Genomic DNA, 24,804 nt, shown 5'->3' on the forward strand with positions numbered 1-24,804 from the left:
TGAGATGCTCGCTTTGTGTGTCAAGGTCAAACCTGTTGTGGTCTGATTTTTCTACATCTATGTGGTTTGATCTTTTGATGGACAAACTGTCATGACTCTGGGCTGCGGACTTTTCCCTTCCCCACCAGAGGTCAGTGTTGCCAGATCAGGTTGACGATTTCCAGCCCAAAAGCTCACCAAAACCTGCCCACTTCAACAAAAACCAGCCCAAATTTTAACTGCCAAAATAATGAGAATTTTATTGCAATGTCTAGGTTGATAAGGACCATTTTTATCTCTTTAAAAAAAAGAATAATGACAAAATAAAATAAAGATAAATCAATTTCACAGGAATATGGATCAAAACAGGCCGAAAATATGCGTAAAATGTCCAGAAATCGTGGAAATTAACAAATTACTTTAACCCTTGGAAAAACGCATGCATCATTTTCAATGTCCACATTTAAAAAATGCTAATTTCTGTGCAAAAAGTGATGAGAAACAAATGTAATGTAAAACCCCGTCACTCACAAGTCATCACATCTCACTAACGTAAAAGACGTAAATTGATTGACAGGTCTCTGTTAAACTAAACCAGTAAGGGTTACGTTAAGCAAAAATGAGTTGATGACTGCACTTCACATTATATCACTGTGATACTTTGAGCTCGAACGTACTAAAATAACATGACTAATGATAAAAGCGAAGAAAAAAAATGCTGATTGGGCGGCTTTTAATTTTTTAAAGCAGCCCAAATTTTGTCTACCCGCCCAATGTGTTATTCTCCGGTCCAAGCCGATCAAAAGAAGCCCAATCTGGCAACACTGCCAGAGGTCACTGTCTCCCTTCCTCTAACAACCCCTCCTCTAAATCACATACACCTGTCCCATCACACACAACGATCACACCTCTGATCACACAGCTGTTCACAATTACCACAGACTATATAGTTTCCCATCTCGCACCACTCGTCCTGGTTTCATTGTCTTCTGATGTCTGTCCCTCACGTTCCGGATCGCTGTACTCAGCTCGTGTTTTCACTTCTGTCTGTGTTGCATTTCAAGTCGTGTTTGTGCCGTGTTGGCCTTTTGTTTGTGTTTTGTTTAATTAAATAATATCTTACCTGCATTTGGACCCTGACCTCTTCCTTGAAACGTGACACAAACAGCTTCTACATCAGTGTGTCTAATTTGAAAGGAGGTTTGTGTTTTGTTTTTTTTTTCTTCTTTTCAGTAATGGACGGAGATTTCAGTCACTCTTAATTTTACTTAAACAAGAAAAAATAACAAGATATGTCACTGGAAGTCTGAAACAAATTGTCACCGCTGTTAGGCTTTTAAATATTATAAAGAGACTCGGATATTGGCTAACAATCATTCTAAATGTCTGACCATCACAAATAAACATGCTGGATTTTATAAACCACCGTTTATAAGACATTCAGCAAAAACATTTAGAGTTTCTGTCTATGGTGAGTTGAGATCATTTGTGCTCCCCTTCAAATATTTATACGATGGACCCTATAAACACTCACTCGACACATTGAACCATTTTCAGACGCTCAGTTTGTGTGGCAAGGTTAAACCTGTTGTGGGCTGATTTGTCTACATGTGGTTTGATCTTTTGATCATCAGTGTGTCTAAGTTGAATGAGGTCTGTGGTTTGTGGCTGGAGCATTTCTTTTTTTCTTCTCCTACTTGTATAAACCAAACCATCTGAATTTCACTCCTTACAAAACATATTTTCAGTAAACAAAAAAAACAAAAAAAAACATCAACAGTCAATTAAGAAATTAAACATTATTTGTATCATGCAACATTTATTTTAAAATATTCAATATTTTAAAACCAGCAAAAGCTCTTTGATTTTAATGATGAGATTGCTCATGAAGGGAAGTCAGTGAAAATTGGAAATTCAGTCACTCTAAACTCTGGTCTTACTGAAATAATGGATGATGGTGTGATTCAGTGGAGGTGTGGAAATGACATTTTAATTGCTGAAATCAATAAACTGGTTGGCAACATGACTGAATATGATGATGCTCTTGATGGGAGATTCAGAGACAGACTGAAGCTGGACAATCAAACTGGATCTCTGACTATTAGAAAAACCACAACTCAACATGCTGGGTTTTATGTAGTAAAGACCAACCATATGCAATTATATTTCTTGCTCGGGTTCTTGGTGAGTAAACATTTTTTCCATCACTAGATACAATATTAATCTACATGCTTTTTTTTTTGCTTTTTTTTTGTCAGTTCTGTTGTTTTATAGTATTAGTCATTTGAAAATTACATTTCAACTAATTACAGTAAAAAAACATGAAGTATCTAAACAGTAATCATTTGTGACAAACCTTTTTCTGTTTGTTCTCTGTGTTTGATGATACAGACGAAATATCAGTAATGGAGGGAGATTCACTCACTTTAAACTCTGGTGTTACTAAAAATTATGAGATTCAGTGGAGGTTTGGAACTGAAATCAATTTGATAGCTGATGTACGCAATAGATTCACTGTATATGATGATGTTCTTGATGGGAGATTTAGAGACAGACTGAAGCTGGACAATCAAACTGGATCTCTGACCATCACAAACATCAGAACTGAACATGCTGGACGTTATTTACTATTTATAACAGGGTCAAAAAACCTTTAATTGGGTCAGTAAAAATGTTCAAAGTTTCTGTCTATGGTGAGTAGAGATCATTTGTCCTGCCCTTCAAATATTCTTGATATTAACGTTTACTGACTAAGCTGATCTCAGTTTGATGTTTTTATTCCTCAGGCTGTTTTGGTCCTACTGAAGCTGTGATCCGATTGGTTCTCTCTGCTCTGGTGGGCGTGGCTACTGTCATTCTTCTGGTTCATGACATCAGATCCAGAAGAGCTGAACAAGATCAAGCACATATTCACACATTAGAAATCTAAATGGTGTAACTTCTCATATATCTATTTCATGTTTATCATTTAATAATCTTATTTTTGCAGGGCTTATATTCATCTGCTGTTACTAATGCAACTAATTTTCAAATGCTCATATAAGTATCAAATGCAAGTGTTTGTCATGAATATACTGAAGATTAGATGCTCACATTAGTACAACCGGTTTAGTGGTTTTAATAGTCTAGTAGCCTACTATGTAGTCTTGCAGTGTTATCATTGTACGAGTTGAGCGTTTCAAGCGTTTGCCGCACCATTTGCACGAATCGCGCGAAACGCGTAAGTTCAAAAATCTGAACTTTGGCGAAAACTCGAGCCGCGTTAACCAATCAGGAGCTTGCTCTAGTAGTGACGGAGGCAGAAATCTGAAACAACAATGGAGGACAAAATCACCGTTGCTGTCTGTGGATACTCGGAGCTGTTCCATACATGTTTGTACTTTTATAGAAACTGAAAAAAAAGGATCTTGTTTGGAAGAAAGTGATTGAAGAGGTCGGACAATCTGGTAAGTTTTAAAAAACGCTCTTTACTCAATATGACCTACATACCCAGCAAACACAGAACGTTCCCCTAACGTTCCCATATGGTTCCCATTTGGTTATTTTTTCGGGAACCAAATGAGAACGTTCCCAGAACGTTCCCTGTAGGTTCTCTTTTTAATAACCTATAAAGAACGTTCTCAGAACGTTCCCTGCAGGTTATTTTTAGTTTTTATTTTATAACCTAAAAAGAACCTTCCCAGAACGTTCCCTGCAGGTTATTTTTAGTTTTTATTTTATAACCTAAAAAGAACCTTCCCAGAACGTTCCCTGCAGGTTATTTTTAGGTTTTAATTTTATAACCTAGAGAGAACCTTCCCAGAACGTTCCCTGCAGGTTATTTTTAGTTTTTATTTTATAACCTAAAAAGAACCTTCCCAGAACGTTCCCTGCAGGTTATTTTTAGTTTTTATTTTATAACCTAAAAAGAACCTTCCCAGAACGTTCCCTGCAGGTTATTTTTAGTTTTTATTTTATAACCTAAAAAGAACCTTCCCAGAACGTTCCCTGCAGGTTATTTTTAGTTTTTATTTTATAACCTAAAAAGAACCTTCCCAGAACGTTCCCTGCAGGTTATTTTTAGTTTTTATTTTATAACCTAGAGAGAACCTTCCCAGAACGTTCCCTGCAGGTTATTTTTAGTTTTTATTTTATAACCTAAAAAGAACCTTCCCAGAACGTTCCCTGATGGTTATTTTTTTTAGTAATCATTACCATTTAAACGAATTAAAACTTTGCAGATGACTCTGATTTTTCTAATGCTGAAATGTTTTTTTTTTCATCATAAACAAACTAGAATCTCATGTCCGAGATAAGCTTTTAATAAATGACATCAAAGTGGTCAAACCGCATTATAATGATAATATAATTTATAATTTTATAGCTAAAACAAGCCAATGTTAAGTGTCTGAAAATCACATTATAAACACTATTTATTTCTTTACTCCAGCACGCGCTTTCTCCATCACGCGCTTAATCCATCACGCGCTTTCTCCTGTCCTCAACATAAAGCAGCGCGCTCACGTAATTTAAAAAAATAACGGTCATTTCGTTTTACTGACTGACTAAAGTTCGGTGATTGATCTCTTTAATGGATAATTACTTATAACTAATATATATACGAGAGTAAATATTGTTATTTTAGGGAGATTTGACACGTTTTATTGAAGAAAACATAATGTTAACCGAGACGTTTTCGTTTAGTGTCCAGAAGAGACAGCGGTAATTCAGCGGTAAGAAACGAACGTAATGTTATCCTAGTTAAAGTCAAATAAATGTTTTCCTTTTTTAATGTCTGTAAAAAATAAAATACACATTTTTAAAATCGAATATTTTGTTGAAGTCATGTTATTTGGTGCTTTAATAAACAAAATCTGGGTTGTTTTATGGTATGGTACTTCTACATCTTACATTAACGAAATCTAACATAGTATAGCATAATTTAGTCTCATTTATGCTCCTTATGATGGTTAAATGTGCTCTGATTATCTGTAATGATTAAAAAATGGTTTAAAACAAGACATGGTGTGTAGAAGGGATTATTGAGATTCACATCGGTCCGCCTTCCATGCCGCTTACTTCGGGACACGGGAGTGCTGACGTACAGAAGCGGTACTGGAGTGAAGAGGTTAGGAGAACGTTCTGGGAACCATCAGAGAACTTTCAGGGAACCTTCTAGGAACATAAATAGAACGTTCCCTATTGGTTAGCCAGGAAAGTTTTTTTTACGTAACTAGAACGTTCCCTTTAGGTTAGGGGAACGTTCTAGTTACGTAAAGAAAACTTTCCTGGCTACCCAATAGGGAACGTTCTTGAGAACGTTCCGGGAACGTTCTGGGAACCAAAAATTGTTAGCTGGGTATACATATTGAGACTACAAGCAAGCTAAAGCTGGCAAATTGAGCTCATTCACCTATTTTTCAACTACTTTCCCGCTGAGTAGTGGCAGACGCCACTCCCATGACGCGAATTCGCGTCTGTTGTGAAGTAAATTTCACGCGCGAATGAAGCGAGTAAACTAAAATGTTCAAGCGTCCAACTACACGCAAATAGTGCGATTCATTCGCGCAAGTCGCGTCCGGTGTGAACGCACCATCCGTTCACACCGGACGCCAATGAAGCAGCAAGCGCAAGTGATTTACATGTTAAGTCAATGCAAAGACGCGAATAGCCATCCTGCGGCGCGCATTGAGCGTTTCATGCGATTGTCGCGCCATTCGCGCGAAACGCGTGAGTTCAAAAATCTGAACTTTGGCGAAAATCCGCGCCGCGGTAACCAATCAGGAGCTTGTTCGAGTAGTGACGGAGGCAGAAATCCGAAACAACAATGGAGGACAAAATCACCGTTACGGTGCGTTCACACTACAGCGTCAAATTTGTGCTCAGTGCCGCTGGCAACGCTACAACGCCACTGCTTTGGGGTGTGTCAAATTTAGGGCAGAGCACACCTCTGAAAAACAATGTTCACACCCTATTTACGTTCCATTGTCTTCTTTTAACGGCGGTTTGCAAATGAAAATGTAGCGTATAACAACAACATGCAAAGTACATTTACTTTTGCGTGACTTTTTCAATAATATGTGATTTCAGCTCAGTAATCCACCAGTTTCGGAAACACGCGTCATAGTCTTTCCTTGACAACTTCTCACAGCGATTGGTTGTCGCCGTCGAGATTTTCATAAAGTTGAGAAATGCCCAACCTTTTGACGCTCTCAGCCGCTCTCAACGCAATCTTCGCAACGCTTCCAATCCCAAAATGCACCACGCGACCGTTTACGCTCAACTCCCACATGAATGAATTGAAAAAGCTCGCTTTGCCCAGCTCGCTACGTGCCAGTGTGAACGCACCGTTACTGTCTGTGGTTACTCAGAGCTGTACGATACATCTTTGGACTTTTGTAGAAACAGGAATAAAAGGGATCTTGCTAGGAATAAAGTGAGTGAAGAGGTCGGACAATCTGGTTAGTTTTAAAAAACGCTCTTTACTCAATTTGACCTACATATACATATATATTGAGACTACAAGCAAGCTAAAGCTGGCAAATTGAGCTCATTCACCTATTTTACAACTACTTTCCCGCTGACGAGTGGCAGAAGCCCCTCCCATGACGCGAATTCGCGTCTGTTGTGAAGAAAATGTCACGCGCGAATGACGCGAATTTTACCGCACGAATGGCGCGAGTAAACTCAAATGTTCAAGCGTTCAGCTAAGCGCGAATAGCGTTTTTCCCGCGGAAGTCGCGTCCGGTGTGAACGCACCTTTATATTGTATCGAGCGCCTCCTGGTGGAATACAAATGTTTCGCAGTGCACATGAAGTTTGACATTATTAAAACATTACATGCGTTAGCCAGGCTATGTGGTTTATGTAAATCCGCTTTTGAAGACGTAAGTGTGCCACCTGGAGGTCTACTGTTTACTATACATAATAAAACGTGTTTTACAACGAAATCACAAATATACTTTAACGTTACTGCCTAACATCTTTACACCTTATGCAAATCAGCAGTTTAAGATACAGTAGCTCAATGACATTAAGACAGGGAACTGTATTTTGGTTTGTAATACTCACATTTGTAAACACCCTCGTCGCAGTTCTCAATCACGTTGGATGATAAAGTAGGCTATCGCACTGGCCCAGCAGTGGAAAAGCGGCTATTGATCCCCTGTGGCCTCCTGGGATTGAAAAGTGTCCATCAGATGAACACTTCAGAATCCAGGTTGAAGCAGTAGGACATTCGGGGATTTCTCGCCTACTCTTTTATGAATACTGAGGTTTCGAACATACTTTTTTCTTCACATACTCATTTTTCCTACTATATAGAGGGTAAGTAGGCATATTCGGACGCAAATTAAGTATACATTCGTCCGAATCTCGCGAGAATTAGTGCACTTACTAATTCTCGCCTACTCTTTTATGAATACTGAAGATCCAAACATACTTATTCACTCGCCTACTGCTTTTTGCCTACTATATAGTATGGAAGTATGCGGATTCGAACGCAGCGTTTAGAAATGAATGTAATGATACGTGAACTGAATCAAATAATTCACTAATTGCACAGAATGTCCCGAAATAAATCAAATGATTTGTGAACTGAATCAAATGATTAGCAAAATGAATCAAATGATTCATGAACTGAATCAAACGAATTGCAAACCGCGCAGAATGTCCCAAACTGAATCAAATCATTCGCGAACGAAATAAAATGATTCGCGAACTGAATCATATGCTTGGTCAATTGCAGGGAATGTCCTGAAATGAATTAAATGATTTGCGAACTGAATCAAATGATTCGCTAACTAAATCAAATGATTCGCGAACTGAATCATATGCTTGGTCAATTGCAGGGAATGTCCTGAAATGAATTAAATGATTCGCGAACTGAATCAAATGATTCACGAATTACACAGAATGTCCCGAAATGAATCAAATGATTCGCGAACTGAATCAAATGATTCAACGACTCTTCTGGTTTATGACATCAGATCCAGAAGAGTTGAACCAGATCAAGCACACATTCACACATCAGGTACCTCATTGATTGTATAATTTCTCATAAAACTGTTTCGTTTATAAATTATTCATCTATTCATATAGTATTTATATATTCATATGTGTTTATTTTAGGTGGCTGATTTCCACTCTAAAAGATGATTTTAGAACAAACAGCAATGTATTCTCTAATTAACAGGTTTAAAGTAAATGTGAGTGCTTGTCATAATAAATACTGATGATTACGAAATATTGCATTGCTTATGCTAGATTATTTAATATAACACACTCTCCTCTTTAATGTTTTTTTTTTTTTTTACAATCTAATTTTTCATGTTTGATTGGATATTTTTTAAATCACCTCAGATTTAAAGGTAGTGTAGTGTTGTTAAAATTATTTTACTGGCTGAATGAATACAATAATACAAAACCACTTTCACCTTGCACTTTTTGGTGTCAGATTTTTCCGAAATCCAGTTTGAAAAACATATTCACATTTTTTTCCGATAAGACACACAGATCTCACTTTACTGCACTGTCCATTTTCGTTTGTGTTTTCTTGCATTTATCAATAAAGTTTTCTCACTCTGAGGTTCAAGAGCATCTCTGTGTTTCAGTACGTTTATTATGTCGAGTACCTCCTGGTGGATTACAAAGCAACCTTTGTGCATAACAAGTTTTGGATTATTACATTTACATTACATTTACATTTATTCATTTAGCCGACGCTTTTATCCAAAGCGACTTACAATTGGGAATACAACAAGTGATTCATCCTAAGGAGGCAGATCAACATAGGAAGTGTTCAAAAATACCATATATCAGGCGTTGTTAGAAGAGTGCAGGCTAGAAGGAGAAGATCAAGAAAGAGAGGAAAAACAGGCTAGAAGGGAGGATCAAGAAGAGGATTTTTTTTTTTTTTTTTTATTATTGAGTCACATAGTGTCGAAAAAGATGGGTTTTCAGCAGTCGTTTGAAAGCTGTTAAGGAGTCTGCATTCCGGATAGGGGTGGGAAGATCATTCCACCAGGCAGGGACATTGAACGAGAATGTTCTGGACAGTGATTTAATACCTCTCTGTGGTGGTACAATGAGGCGTCTTTCACTAGAGGATCTCAGTCTTCTGGAAGGAGTGTAGATGTGTAGTAGTGAATGGAGGTAGGCAGGTGATGATCCGGTGGCTGTCCTATATGCCAGCATCAGTGTCTTGAATTTGATGCGTGCTGTAACCGGTAGCCAGTGCAGGGATATGAAGAGAGGTGTGACATGGGCCTTTTTGGGCTCGTTGAAGACCAGTCGTGCTGCTGCATTCTGAATCATTTGTAGAGGCTTGATTGTACATGCTGGAAGACCGGCTAAAAGAGCATTGCAGTAGTCCAGCCTGGAAATGACCAGGGCCTGGACGAGGAGTTGTGTAGCATGCTCTGTTAGGAAGGGCATGATCTTTCTGATGTTGTACAATGCAAACCTGCAAGATCGATCGGTCTTAGCTATGTGGTCTTTAAAAGTCAGTTGGTTGTCAAAGATAACACCCAGATTTCTGGCTGAAGTTGATGGGGTAATTGTTGATGAACCTAACTGGATGGAGAAGTCATGCTGTAGAGATGGAGTGGCAGGAAAGATAAGGAGTTCCGTCTTTGCTAGGTTGAGCTGTAGATGGTGTTCCTTCATCCATGCAGAGATATCTGCCTGGCAACCTGAGATCCGTGCAGCTACCGATGGATCGTCTGGTTTGAATGAAAGATAGAGCTGTGTGTCATCAGCATAGCAATGGTAGGAGAAGCCATGTGCCTGTATGATGGGGCCCAGAGATGTAGTGTATATGGAGAAGAGGAGAGGTCCAAGAACTGAACCCTGAGGAACCCCAGTGACCAGCTGATGAGTTTTGGATACCTCGCCTCCCCAGGCCACTCTGAAAGACCTACCAGAGAGGTAGGATTTGAACCAGCGAAGTGAAGTCCCTGTAATGCCCAGCATTGAGAGGGTGGACAGGAGGATCTGGTGATTCACAGTGTCAAAAGCTGCAGATAGGTCCAGCAAGATGAGTACTGATGATTTGGACTCAGCTTTTGCCGTCCGCAAGGCTTCAGTGACAGACAGTAGCGCAGTCTCAGTTGAATGGCCGCTTCTGAACCCTGATTGGTTAGAGTCCAGTAGATTGTTCTGTGAGAGGAATAAGGATAGCTGGTTGAAAACAGCCCGTTCCAGTGTTTTTGCTATGAATGGAAGGAGAGAGACAGGTCTGTAGTTTTCAATGAGTGAAGAGTTAAGTGTAGGTTTTTTGAGCAGTGGGGTTACCCGGGCCTGCTTAAATGTAGTGGGAAAAGTGCCTGTGAGAAGAGATGTGTTGATGATGTGTGTGAGCGCCGGTAGGATTGTAGGGGAGATTGCTTGGAGAAGGTGTGAGGGGATAGGATCTAAAGGACATGTCGTCGGATGGCTGGAGAGGAAAAGTTTGGTTACTTCTGCCTCTGAGCAAGGACAGAAGGAGAAGTGGGGAGTTCCAGCCGTGATTGTGGTCAATTTTAGTTCCTGTATGTGTGGAGCTGAGAACTTATTATTGATCGATGTAGTTTTGTCTGTAAAAAATGTGGCGAAATCATCAGCTGTTATAGAAGTTGTGGGAGGTGGTGGAGGGGGACAAAGCAGTGTATTAATTGTTTTGAAAAGGTTGCGTGCGTCCGGAGAATTGTTGATCCTGTTGTGGAAGTATGAAGATTTGGCTGTATGTACTTGGGTAGCGAAAGATGAGAGCATAGACCGATATATACTGAGGTCGGATGGATCCTTAGATTTGTGCCATTTTCTCTCGGCTGCCCTAAGTTTGGAGCGATGCTCACGAAGAACATCGGATAACCAAGGGGTTGTCGGAGCAGCTCGTGCTGGCCTGGAGGAGAGAGGGCATATAACATCTAGACAGGAGGTAAGAGTGGAGCATAAGGTGTCAGTTGCTGCATTAGTGTCCAGGGATGAGAAGTGAGTAGGAGAGGGAAGGGAGGAGGATACTAAAGAAGAAAGATGGGAGTGTGAGAGAGAGCGTAGGTTTCTTCTAAAAGTAACAGGTAGAGGGGTTGGGAGTGCACAAGTAGCAAGATGTAGGTCAAATGTAATGAAGAAGTGGTCAGAGATGTGAAGGGGTTTGACCGCAATGTTGTCTGAAATACAATTTCGCATGTAAATGAGATCAAGTTGGTTGCCAGATTTATGAGTGCATGTAGTGATAACACGTTGTAGATCAAATGAGGCTAGAAGTGAATTGAAGTCAGCAGCATAGGGTTTGTCAAGGTGAATGTTGAGGTCCCCAAAGACTAGAAGTGGGCTGCCATCCTCTGGAAACGAGGACAGCAGCCCATCCAGCTCTTCTAAGAAGATGCCAAGTTGAGTAGGAGGGCGGTAGATTACCACAATGTGGAGTTCGATAGGAGATGTTACAGTGATTGTATGAGATTCAAATGAACTATAATTGCATAGAGGAGAATGGGTTGAGTATTTCCAGTTGTTAGAAATAAGAAGTCCCGTCCCCCCGCCCCTTCCAGTGTGACGAGGGGTGTGAGAGAAGGAAAAGTTATTAGAGAGAGCAGCTGGGGTTGCAGAGTCTTCTGGACGAATCCAGGTCTCAGTCAAACCTAGAATGCTCAGACCAGATTGCACAGAAAATGCTGAAATGAAGTCAGTTTTGTTGACAGCTGATTGACAGTTCCAGAGTCCAACCGTGAAAGAGAAAGGTTCAGTGGAAGAAGTGTCGATAGGACGCAGGTTAGAAATATTGCGTCGACGTGTGCGTGTGATATTAGTGCGGTGTGAAGAGACCACCGGAATGAGTTGGAAACACATGATAGAGGAGGACAGAAAGAAGAGTGAAATAAAGGAGAGGAGTACTTAAGTGCGTTGTCGGTGTCGTTGCTCGGCTAAGTCGCGCAGGAAAAGTCGCAAGTCTTTACTCTCGTCGGTCTTCACGCGAGGAGGCTGAACGCTTCCGCTGACGCTTCAGCGTCAGCTGGTCTGACGCAGTTAAATAGACAACCAAACAGTGCTTCACTGATAAAGCTAGGGACGCCTCCTAGGCTCAGTCAGCCGCAAATGTCTCGCCCGCACGCAAAATGGCTCAATCGAAACTCAAAAAGCAACAGCTTCGCACTTGTAATAGCTCCAGAAGGGAACGATATGACAAAAACAAAAGCTTCCCTTGGCCGTACGCTCAGTTATCAATTTTAATGATTGCAATAAAAACTAGAGTTTAAAGCAAAAACAATCGCAGGACAAATAACAGAAGAACACTCCTTTTCTAACAGTGAATAGATGTAAATAAAACAAACGAATAACTAAATAGAACAACAGAGTGCTTTAAGAAGCAGCTCAAAATTAATATTAACGAATAAGTGAATAGAAACTACAGAGTGCGTTTTAGAGGCAGCTCAAAATTAATATTAACCAATTAAATAACAATTAACCATTAAACAAAACGTAGTAAACCTTATATCTTATATACATGGTTACATTATTGTTAAGCTTATTCCGAATCTTTTTTACTTTTTTTATTGCTATTAAATTGTTATTTTCTCTGCAAGATTTTCTGAAGCAAACTTCTTACAATGTAAGTATGAAACACTTTGACAGTCGTGGGATGTTAATAACAGTGGAAGCGTGTCATCCAGCAGGAGGCGCTTCAAGCTTTTTTTTTTAATAAAAAAACAGACATAACATCATGAACTCAAGCATGTTTCCCCAAGAACAAAACTTTTTCTCGTAATTTTTCTAAATTAACTTTTACATTCATCGGTTACCATGTCCATGTTTTCATTGACTTACTCATGGATTTTGTTGCAACAACACTGGCAAATGTAATAAATGTGATCACTCGTTTTTTGAGTTTTGCAGTGGTTTCTCTTTGTTTTATCTGTACAGAAATGTGTTTGATCAGTTACTGGATAAACAGCTTCTGGATGTTTGTGTGTGTGAGCAAAGTCCCTCTAGAGTTTATTCCCGCCTATAGGAAAAACTAGCGCACATGCGCTTCAGAGTATTTTTGCTATATTGTGATCCATGTCTTTATGCCTCAGGAGTAAAAGACCATGGTACACTCACATTTTTCCAAAGAGTTGCTTTGGTCATATGCACTAAGATACCAGAGTCTGTTATTAAAAGGGTCCTATTATGCTTTTTCACTTTTTGAATTTTAGTCAGTGTGTGGTGTGTATGTTTGGGCATAAAAAAGATCTACAAAGTCACAAAAAGGCCTGGAACTAATGAAGCCATTTGTGCCAGGCTGGGGAGAAAGCCATTGTAATAATGTAAATTACATGAAAAGTAATGTTATTTTCGAACCACCAAGCATGTTCTTTTACACCCCCAAAACACAAGACTTCATGAGCATAATAGGCCAGAAGTAAAGCCAGAAATCTCTGAACCAAAGAACATTTCTCATCAACACCAAATCAGCTCACAACAGCAAATAACACACCAGTACATATTGTTATCTAATTTAAAAACTGTTCAACATTTCACTCATGCAGGACCAAAATTCACTTTAATTTTTTAGATACAGCAAAAATCTTGATGATTTTCATAACTTCCTCCGATAAAGGAAACGGTGACAAAGTGTGAATCCTTTTGAGAGAAGATTCATCCAGATAAATATCACAGTTCAGTCGTGAGTGTTTTTTTTAGACTTTTTAAGCATCGCTATCGTGAGCTTCTCAGTAAACCGACGAAAGAAAATGCTTCTCAAATTAGTTTTGGTTTGTTTGTGTTTGTGGCGTCTGGATGGTGAGTTGAAAATGTGTTTGATTGCTTCTGTTCTGGTGGCATGTAACAAATTACCCGTTACATTCACTGTTACTCTCGTTTAGAAATAATCGAATTGTGATTTTACTGCGAGTAAATCAGGTTTAATTCAACTCTGTAATTTGTTATTGAGAATAATTATGTGAAATAAGTATGACAGTGTGTAATGCATTGCTAAATAAAAGTCTTTCTTTTTTATTGAGTTACTGGTGCATTTCATTCAGGATATTTAGTGTTTGTGCTGCTGCAAGATATAATTCGCATAACATTAAAAAATTTTAACAGTATTTTAGTGAAGCTTCATCAAACTCAAGTGATTTTAATCCTCTATACTTGTGTATTATTCTTCAATAGCTTCTTTAATCTTGATTAACTCCTCATTTTCCAGGTATATTTGGTGGTACATTGAGTGCATTCAAGGCAGTGAAGAAGGGAGATTCAGTCACTCTACAATCTGGTCTTATTGAAATAAAGAATGATGATAAGATTCGTTGGAGTTTTGGGAAATATTTAATAGCTGTAATCAGAGTAATAAATGACAGCATGTCTGTAAATGTCTTTTTTGATGGGATATTCAGAGACAAAATGAAGTTGGACAACCAAACTGGATCTCTGACCATCACAAACACCACAACTGAACATGCTGGAATTTATTCTGTACTCCAGGAATGTTCTCGTTGGTCATATCCAATAAGAACATATTTCCATCTCACTGTCTATGGTAAGTTAAATATTTGCTTCAATTGTTTTATTTTTCAATATATAATAATATAATATTAATGAATGCACCATTTGCTTTTTTGTGTCCTCTGTTGTTTTATATTTTTTCTAAATTTAAATGATTACTATGAAGGCACTACTATGAATGAACTATTTGCTATAATAAAGATATTTGAAAGTAATAATCGGTAACAAACCCTGTTTATGTTTGTTCCCCAACCCTGTTGTTTGTGTTTTTGGTGATACAGAAGAAATATCAGTGACAGAAGGTGATCCAGTCACTCTAAACTTCAATCACACCGAAATAAGTGAAAACCTCAAGATACTTTGGAAGTCTGAAACAGGAAATACTTTCACAGCTCTCGAGCATCGTGCATTTGGGAGACTCAGCCACAGGCTGAAGCTGGACAATAAAACTGGATCTCTAACCATCACAAACAGCAGAAGGAAACATGCTGGTATTTATAAACTAGAGTTTAATATGAGGGGAGAGACATCAAAAGCATTCAAAGTTTCTGTCTATGGTGAGTGAAGATCATTTGTTCAGTTCTTCAGGTATCCTTAGTTTGAAATGATGAACTGTGTAACACTCACTCAACACACTGAACTGTTTTCAGCTCGTCTGCCTGCTCCTGTCATCAGCAGTAACTCTTCAAACTGTTCTTCTTCATCATCATCACCACTGCAGAATTGTTCATTGTTGTGTTCAGTGGTGAATGTGAGTCATGTGACTCTCTCCTGGTACAAAGGAAACAGTGTATTGTCCAGCATCAGTGTGTCTAATCTCAGCATCAGTCTCTCTCTACCTCTGGAGGTGGAATATGAGGATAAAAACACCTACAGCTGTGTGATCAACAATCCCATCAGCAACCAGACTCAACATCTGGACATCAGTGAGCTCTGTCACACATGTTCAGGTACGGCAGCACTGCTGATATTAGTTGATGTCGGCGCTGATGTTAATGTTTATTGACCGAGCTGATCTCAGTTTGATGTTTTTATTCCTCAGACTCTGTCCACTGTTGTGGTCCTACTGAAGCTGTGATCCGATTGGTCCTCTCTGCCCTGGTGGGCGTGGCTACTGTCCTTTTTCTGGTTTATGACATCAGATCCAGAAGAGCTGAACGAGATCGAGCACATATTCACACATCAGAATCCTAAACGATTCAATTTCTAATGCAACTATTTTGTACGGTGACGCATTGCTTCCACACACTTATTCTTTTTCCCACTCAGCTATGTCGTTATAACGAGATCTTTTCCCGTTAAAACGACATCTTTTCTCGTTAAAACGACATCTTTTCTCGTAAAAACGAGATCTTTTCTCGTAAAAACGAGATCTTTTCCCGTTAAAACGACATCTTTTCTCGTAAAAACGACATCTTTTCTTGTAAAAACGACATCTTTTCTCGTAAAAACGAGATCTTTTCTCGTAAAAACGAGATCTTTTCCCGTTAAAACGACATCTTTTCTCGTAAAAACAACATCTTTTCTCGTAAAAACGAGATCTTTTCCCGTTAAAATGACATCTTTTCTCGTTAAAACGACATCTTTTCTCTTAAAAACGAGATCTTTTCCCGTTAAAACGACATCTTTTCTAGTTAAAACGACATCTTTTCTCGTAAAAACTACATCTTTTCTTGTAAAAACGACATCTTTTCCCGTTAAAATTACATCTTTTCTCGTAAAAACAACATAATTATCTCGTTAAAACGACATCTTTTCTCGTTAAAACGACATCTTTTCTCGTAAAAACGACATCTTTTCTCGTAAAAACGACATCTTTTCCCGTTAAAATGACATCTTTTCTCGTAAAAACAACATAATTATCTCGTTAAAACGACATCTTTTCTCGTAAAAACGAGATCTTTTCCCGTTAAAACGACATCTTTTCTCGTAAAAACGACATCTTTTCCCGTTAAAATGACTTTTTTTTTCGTAAAAACAACATAATTATCTCGTTAAAACGACATCTTTTCTCGTAAAAACCACATAATTTTCTCGTTAAAACGACATCTTTTTCTGGTAATAACGACATAATTTGTCGTACGATCTGTTGTTTCTGTTATAGATGATATGATTATGTTATGTGAGGGAGCTAAGCGTTTGTCCGCGCTGCCTTTGCCACAGTCCTGACATAAAGGAGGATGCACGCCGCTGGAGTTAAATAGAAATACACTGTTTTAATAATTTTTTATGTAGTAATGGTTTCAATTGTAGCGGTATGTTTATTCAGATTAATCTCCAATCTGCCCTCAGACCCAGAGGATTTAAGATGGGTTAAAAGAGAGCTTATGCTTTAATAATTATGTGGGCGGCAATGAAAAGCCACTTTTCAACTCAACCTGTCTTTACTGTCTATCACATCATGCAGAATAAATACAAAAACAAAAATACAAACAAATCTAGCTTAATCAAAACAAAACGAAATAATAATAATAATAATAATAATAATAATAGTAATAATTTTATAATTATTATTATTATTATTATTAGTAGTAGTAGTAGTATTAGGTAGTAGTATTATTATAGTTTTCTTATTATGAATTATTTTTATTTATTTCTGCTCGCATTTCGATTTGCTGTAAAAATCAATCAAAAAGTCGATTATTCAGAATTAATAGTTTTGATTATCTTAAATAAGATTTTATAATAAAAATACGCCTAATCATAATAATAATAATAATAATAAGCATAATAACAATTTGAGAAGCCTATTATTATTATTATTTCGTTTTGTTTGAGAAAAAAGCTTGATTCTTCGTATTTTTGTTCGCGGGTAAAACACATGAGCTTATTGCTTGAATATTAATTTAACATGCCTGGGCGGCCTTGATACTTAGTATGATTATAAACAAATTATACATTATTTTTTTTATATATTATTAAATTTTATCTTTAGCTGAATCAAGCCACGAATCCGGTTTTTCATCTTGATTAATATGCTGCGCTGGCTCTGAGTGTAAGCACAATGGTAGGTTACAGATAATGAACTCACACGGGAAAGACTGTTGTCACACCCCCGGACTTTCTTGTTTGGTTTTTCCCATTTTCCCCGCTGTTCTGAGTGTTTTGGTTTCTCCGTCATTGTCTGCACCTGTCTGTGTAATTAGTCTGTGTGTATATAAGGTGTGTGTTTCCCCTGTATTCTTGTCGGTCTTTGATGTTATATGGATGTCTTACCCTGCTGTTCCTGTGTCTGCTTGTATTCCGTTGGATTTATTAAATATTCGTCTTTTACTACGTCGTTGTTCGTGTGTTCCTGCCTACATCGTGATAGAAAGACCGACCTATACAGTTTATTTTTTTTGGCGTGTTCTCCTCCGTTTTGTTTCCCGTTCGTTTTTCCCAGTCTTTTTGTTTCCGTTGTGTCTCCCCCATGGATTCCTTCCTCCGTCCAGAAATCATCCTCCTCCGGCTGAAGCAGGGGGAATTACCGCTCGAGGGCTACACATCAATGTTCCAGCTAGTAGCTAACAACACCAGCTACCCGGACGACGCGCTCTGTGCGTTCTATGACGCGAGTCTTAACGCATCATGCAGAGCGCCGTCGTCCGAGGACGGCCCTCGAGCCGATTTTGCCGCGTTTGTGGAGTGGACACTGGCGAGAAAAAGACCCGAGTTCCCCGCCTGTTCCAAGGAGAATCTCGTCAGTGCCACTCCAGACCCAGAGCCCAGCCAGCCACCCCGACCCGCGGATTATGAGCCCATCAGAGACAGAAAGCCCGAGCCCGGAGCGACAGCAGTATGGAGTGCCGACGGGGGCAAAACTGCTGATCAGGTGCGTGAGCCGACCATTACATCTGCGACGGTGGAGTGCTTCGTGGAGCAAGAGAGTGCGGTAGAGAGCCCCGCCCACTGCACTATCACTGAGGGTGAGCTTGAACAAGATTATGGGGATGTTATTGACTGTGTCATGGAAATACCTATCTGCCTGGATTTCCCACCCACCCTCCCTCTTCTGCCTAGTCCTGAATCTCCGTTGGTTCCGCCCAGCCTACCTGAATCCCCGTTGTCTGCTGTCTGTCCCCTTGCTCACCCTCAGCCCACCATCTGTGCGGTGGGTTCGCCGCGGGTCTGCCAGTCTCCATCGGTGTCATGGCTGGAGGATCCCTCACCATCGCCTCCAGCCTCAGAGTCCTGGACTCCGCCTCGGCCCTCTGCTCCCTCGTCTCCGCCGTCGCCCGTCGATCCACCAGCTCCACCAGGCACCATCGTCCCTCCGGCTCCGCCCTGGTCAGTCGTCGCCCCACCTTCGCCTCTGGACTCTACTCCTCCGGCTGTGCCTCGTCGCGCCGTCCCACCGGCTCTGTGGACCTCCTCCCTCCCGCGGGCACAGCCTCGGTCCTCTGTCGCTCCGGCTCCGCCGCGGATCTCCGGATCTCCATCTCCGCCTTGGTCGCCAGAGCCTTGGGTTCCGCCTTGGCCCTCCGGATCCGCGGTGTCACCCAAGATCATCGGCTTTCCGTCTCCGCCTCGGGCTCTCCCACCACCTGCTCCGCCTCCGTCGGTCGGCCCCTTGGAGTCGTCAGCCCTTCCTCCACCATGGCTCCTCCCTCCATCGGCTCCACCGTGGGAATACATCTTGGCTGCGTTCTGGGTCCCACCTGGCTCCTCCTGCTCCAGCCCCCTCCTGTCACCTCCTTGGCTCCTCCCTCCATCACCACCCTGGACTCCATCTTGTGCCCTCCTCCCGGGAGTCCGTCCTCCACCTAAGCCCCCTCCAAAGACTTTGTTCTGTTTCCTTTGTCTGTTTGTCGGCACGAGGACGTGCCTTCCGGGAGGGGGAGGTAATGTCACACCCCCGGACTTTCTTGTTTGGTTTTTCCCATTTTCCCCGCTGTTCTGAGTGTTTTGGTTTCTCCGTCATTGTCTGCACCTGTCTGTGTAATTAGTCTGTGTGTATATAAGGTGTGTGTTTCCCCTGTATTCTTGTCGGTCTTTGATGTTATATGGATGTCTTACCCTGCTGTTCCTGTGTCTGCTTGTATTCCGTTGGATTTATTAAATATTCGTCTTTTACTACGTCGTTGTTCGTGTGTTCCTGCCTACATCGTGACAACTGTATACTACCTCTTGTTGGATTTATAGGAATAAAGTAAACACAATTTTGTTTTCGATTCTTTTATTGAAGTAGACCTTTCAAGCTGCATAGAGAGACATAAATTTCGAGAACGCACCCTGTATTTTTACAAAGGCAATTTGTAACGTTTTGATGTTATCAGACGAACATTTATTCTGCATGATGGGACAGACAGTTAAGACTCGAAAAGTGGCTTTTCCGGGCCGCTCACGCACAAATATTAAAGCATAAGCACTCTTTTCATGAAAAAAAAATCTGGCTTTATTTATTTATTTTCATTTTTTAAACAGAACGAAATCATCATAATCATAACACGATCAAACCGTGTGACATTTTTCTTTTATTTATTTCTGAGACTATTTAAATTTTCTGTAAAATCAAACTTTTCATCCAAATAATATTCCAAGCTCAGAGTCAGAAATAACAGTTTTGATCTGATCATCTTTAATCCTCTGGGTCTGACGGCAGATTAGAATGGAGATTAATCCTAATAAACATGCTGCTACAATTGAAACCATTACATTAAAATTATTAAAACAGTGTATTCCTATATAACTCCAGCAGCGCGCATCCTCTTTTAGGTCAGGACATAATCATCTAAAACAGAAACATCAGATCGTTTTTATGACATGTCGTTATTACGAGAAAAAGATGTCGTTTTAACGAGAAAATATCTTGTTTTTACGAGAAAAGATGTCGTTTTAACGAGAAAATTATTTCGTTTTTACGAGAAAAGATGTCGTTTTAACGAGAAAATTATGTCGTTTTTGAAAATTATGACGTTTTAACGAGAAAATATCTTGTTTTTACGAGAAAATATGTCGTTTTAACGAGAAAATTATGTCGTTTTTATGAGAAAAGATGTCGTTATTACTTCAACGATTATGAGCTTGTTTTTTCCCCCGCAAATGGCACGTGCGTGCTTGAGACTCGTGGGCTTCATTGCACAGAATTAGACACGTGCATTGCTTGACAGTGTGTGCTTCCACACGCCATGTTTTACTTTAGATATGCTTTCATTTATGCCGTTTGGAAAACAGTTAGATGCACGAAACTCGCGAATACTTTTATACGAAATTGATACACACCGTAAGTTATGTTTTCAGAGCAGGACAAAACGTCTGATATATTTAAATGCAGCCTGTTAAAGCTACCACTGTATATAATCTCATCAGTAATAATCAAACGGCAATAATGCTAAGGAGAGGAAAAAAGAAAAACCTATAACTGTTGTCTGTAAAGTTTCGGATACTTTAAGAACACGTATTTTATTTAAGTAATTGTTTTAAAAAGTAGCCTGCTTATATAATACAAATTTAAGTACAATTTTGCAAAAATAAATTTGATATAAAATGTAGCTATATGAAAATGTTGCCATGTAGAGTAATCGTGATATTTAGTTGATAAGAAGATTGCGAAGATAGACACCCCTACTCTTAAGATGGCAGTACGGACATACAGAGATTCCAACTATAAACAAAAAGTATAGAAACTGCAATTTTATTATTATTTTTTTATTATTGTAAAGTTGTGAAGATGTATTTTCACAGCAAAGGAATTAGTTGGGGAAAAAATTAAGATCGACAATCGTTTTGGAATCGGATCGTGACTCCCAGAACCGGATCGTAACGTGCCCTAATTTATAATTTCATTATAATTTAATTTATTATTATAATTGGTTTGATTTAGTGGTTTAATGCCTTCTAACAATTCACCTGTCTGTCAGTGTTATTATTGTACAGATTCAGCTTTGTTTATAGGTCTGTCAGTAAAAGATCCTACTTTTCAGTCTATTTGTCATCTGTATTTGCTTGCCTTTAACAATATAGTTTTCTCACTCTTATAAGTTCATGAGTCTCTCCGTGATTTGTTACATTTATGTCGAGCGCCTCCTGGTGGAATACAAAGGAATACATAACATGTTTGCATTTTTATTAAGCGGATAATACTGAAAACAATATTTCACTTATGTATTAACGTGTTATTATTGAAACTCTGTAAGATTTTCAAAAACACACATACAGCTAAAACATTGCATTTTTTTATATTGTAGGCCTACTGAATATATTGTCTATATTCAAAAATTCGCAAACAATGCACAAAATTATATGTTCAAAATCCGATGTATGTATAACATGTGACATGATTGTGTGAAAATATTACAACTGGTGTGAGATAGGGTCACATGACCAGGAATTATATAGATTTGAATATCTGAAAAACTCCATAAAAAATATAAAATATACGATCATATTTCCAAAAATACAAGGTGTGTATGACGTGTTACTGAATATATTACAGGTGCCATAAAAACAACTAGTACTATATAAAACAACAATTCGTAGTGAATAATTACACTGTAATAAGGACACCTTAAAAACTGAATATCCCATTCACAACTTAAAATTATGTATTAATTGTTTTCCACTTGATTAGTGTCTTTACATTTTATGATGCTTTGCATGCAGCATCTTTTTTTATTATCATTATTATTTGTATTCATTTTGTAGTCAGTCACTTAATTTGATCTACAGGAAGTTGATGTTTGTGGACTGAAAGCTTTGAAGATGTTTCACAGATTTTGGTTCTGTTTGTGTTTGTGGCATCTGGTTGGTGAGCAAAACATTCATTTAAAGCTTTCATTGTTTCTGTCTATGGTGAGTAGAGCTCATTCGTCCAGCCCTTCAAATATTCTTGATATTAACATTTAGCCTACTGACTGAGCTCAGAGCCGGGGTCCGTTCTTCATACCTCGCTAACTCAGTTAGCTGGATTTGATTGTTGACGATTTGGCATGATCTTGGATTGTTTGGTTCTTCGAAGCTCATCCTGGTCTTGCTGTCATAGCAACAGGTGCGCAAGCTTAAACCTGCTCGGGAGCAGGCTTATTTCATGTAGGCCTAAACAGGATTTTGGCTGCGCTCCTGGTGGGTTATGATTGGTTGAAATGACGAGGTCACATCTGATTGGTTAAATACTTAAAGCACGACTGACGCGGACTGACTCACGTGGGAAAAGAAAAGTATTTTGCAAGAAAGTGTAGAAAATAATTACGACGATTTACACTACTATATATACACTACCGTTCAAAAGTTTGGGGTCAATAATTATTATTTTTTTTTTAAGAAATAAATACTTTTATTCACCAAGGATGTATTGAGTTAATAATAAAAAAAATATTACAAGTTAATAATAAATAATTTACATTGTTATAAATATATATATATATATATATATATATATATATATATATATAGGGATGCGCGGTATACCGGTATTGTGAAAATACCGGTATTTATTATTTTTCAAACGGTACAACATCAAAAGTTTGCTCAGTTCGGTATTTCATCCGTTGTTCCGATTTTCACCACTATGCGGCAGTGTTGCGCAAACTGGCGTAAAACAGGTGTTACGAGATTTTTGGTTTCTGAGATATTTGGTTTCTGTGGGCGGAGCATACATGCATATTAATGAGACATGACCAGACATGCGCGAACGATCGTGAAACTGAAAATATCAGCTCTGCAACAGCTTAAAATGTTTAACGATTTTTTTTTCATAAACCTAACAGACCTTTGTCTAATCTATGAATTTATGTCTAAAATAAATGTGTTTACCTTGTTAATGCAGTTACAAAAGTTTTATTAGTATGTTTTTTTTTTCGCGTGAGGTCATCCACGACTAAATGAGAATGACAGGCTTTCACTTCATGTAACTTTATACGCAAACCTCATCTGCATCCAGAATTGATTTCAGTTCGTAGCGGTAGGTAGATTTCTGCATTGCGATGCTTAAACTGAGAGTTTATTGTTGTTAAATACATCACTGCCTTTAACATCTTAAACGTCTAGAAATGTATCTGTGGACCAATACGTTTGTTTATAAAATAACCTAATGTGATTGTTTAAGTCTTGTTAACTTGTGATCAAACCACAACTTTGTGTAAATAAACTAACTTGGACTATTAAGTCTATTAGCCTAAAGACATCAACATGTCTGTTCTTTTATGACTTGTTTCATTGTTGGATGAAAAGCATTTCAATAAAGCAAAATACTATGTAAAGGTGCTGCAGTAGTTTGTCTTGGAAATGTATGGAAATAGAAAGTAAAAATATAGATTTTTGGTACATCTGCTTTAAAAGAGAAAAATAAATCACAGCCTTTTATGAAAGTCTTGTTAACTTGTGATCAAACCACCTTGTGTAAATAAACTAACTTGAACTATTAAGCCTAGTATTAGCCTAAATCAAGATTGAAAATGTCTGTTTTTTTATAACGTGTTTCACTGTTGTACTGGATGAAAAACATGTACGTCATATCTTTATGGAGTTTAACCACTGATCTATATAACGACTATATATAATACATATAATGTTCTCTATTATAGATCAGTGAGTTTAATGGTGTTTACATGGCTTAATAGAGTCAACAGTACGAAGATCCAAAAGTTATGCAGATTGTGACCATTCAACATTGTCCAACATTCACCATGTCTTGTTGTGATTGTCATACACTGCAGAAACATGTAATTTGTATTGTTAAAAAGATATTTTTTTTTTGTCATGTTACAAGATAAAATAAAATATAAGTGAAACCAACAATTCCAGATCACCTGAATGATATGAGCTAACAGTCACTGAAGTTCATCTTTAGTTACTTCTTACAGAAGGTTTAAAATGGGTCCCTCTGGCAATGACTACTATAATGTCCTCAAACTCATGAGTGGCCTAATAAAGTTTTTGTAACCTATTTGTGTATCTGTAATAATTTGGAAATGTGATATTCCAAAGGATTTTTTTTTATTTTTTTTTTTGGATTAAAGAGTAAACCAACCAAATGTTTATTTAGTGGGTAATGCCTTTATACTCATGGGTTTTACTTAGAATGAGGGTCCTGTGTAACATACAAACAAAAGATTCCCGTATGCTCCCACAGTGTGTCTGGAGCACAATAAAGCAAGCAAAAGGACTAGGAACAACTTCATCAGATGACAGATTTACACACCCACTTGTTAATCAATTTGCCATTATCAAATTATAAGAATGTGAAGTGTGTCAAAAATGATCACATAAAACTCTATAAAGATTTTCTTACCCACTATAATATGCAAATATTCATCATTAGAAGCCAAAAACTGGGGTGGACAGTTATCTAATAAACCAATGTCAGAAGTGAAATTATCTCAGTATCCAATGGACTGAGGAGATTTATCAATTAATTTATTATACTTGTTTGCATTGTTATGAAAAATTGTATATAAGTTG

At 38.5% G+C, this 24,804-nt stretch overlaps 1 protein-coding gene across 1 annotated transcript; it reads left to right on the plus strand.

Annotated features, from left to right (window-relative positions):
* The first annotated feature begins 1,587 nt into the window (after window positions 1–1,587).
* On the plus strand, window positions 1,588–15,618 carry LOC141338962 (uncharacterized). Its single transcript, XM_073844576.1, has 6 exons — window positions 1,588–1,639; window positions 1,871–2,167; window positions 2,371–2,598; window positions 14,706–14,981; window positions 15,075–15,374; window positions 15,467–15,618. Exons 1-6 carry the CDS (start codon window positions 1,588–1,590, stop codon window positions 15,616–15,618), a joined length of 1,305 nt encoding a protein of 434 aa, XP_073700677.1.
* Window positions 15,619–24,804: the final 9,186 nt, after the last annotated feature.

The sequence above is a fragment of the Garra rufa genome, chromosome 7, assembly GCF_049309525.1.
Source record: "Garra rufa chromosome 7, GarRuf1.0, whole genome shotgun sequence".
Taxonomy (NCBI): Eukaryota; Metazoa; Chordata; class Actinopteri; order Cypriniformes; family Cyprinidae; genus Garra; species Garra rufa.

Excerpts from the sequence above, each read along its gene's own strand:
- LOC141338962 (XM_073844576.1), top strand. The coding sequence starts at position 1,588 with ATGTGGTTTGATCTTTTGATCATCAGTGTGTCTAAGTTGAATGAGGTC. Across the intron at positions 1,640-1,870 it reads TAAGTTGAATGAGGTCTGTG|GGAAGTCAGTGAAAATTGGA; the intron begins GTTTGTGGCTGG and ends TTGCTCATGAAG. Across the intron at positions 2,168-2,370 it reads CTTGCTCGGGTTCTTGGTGA|ACGAAATATCAGTAATGGAG; the intron begins GTAAACATTTTT and ends TTGATGATACAG.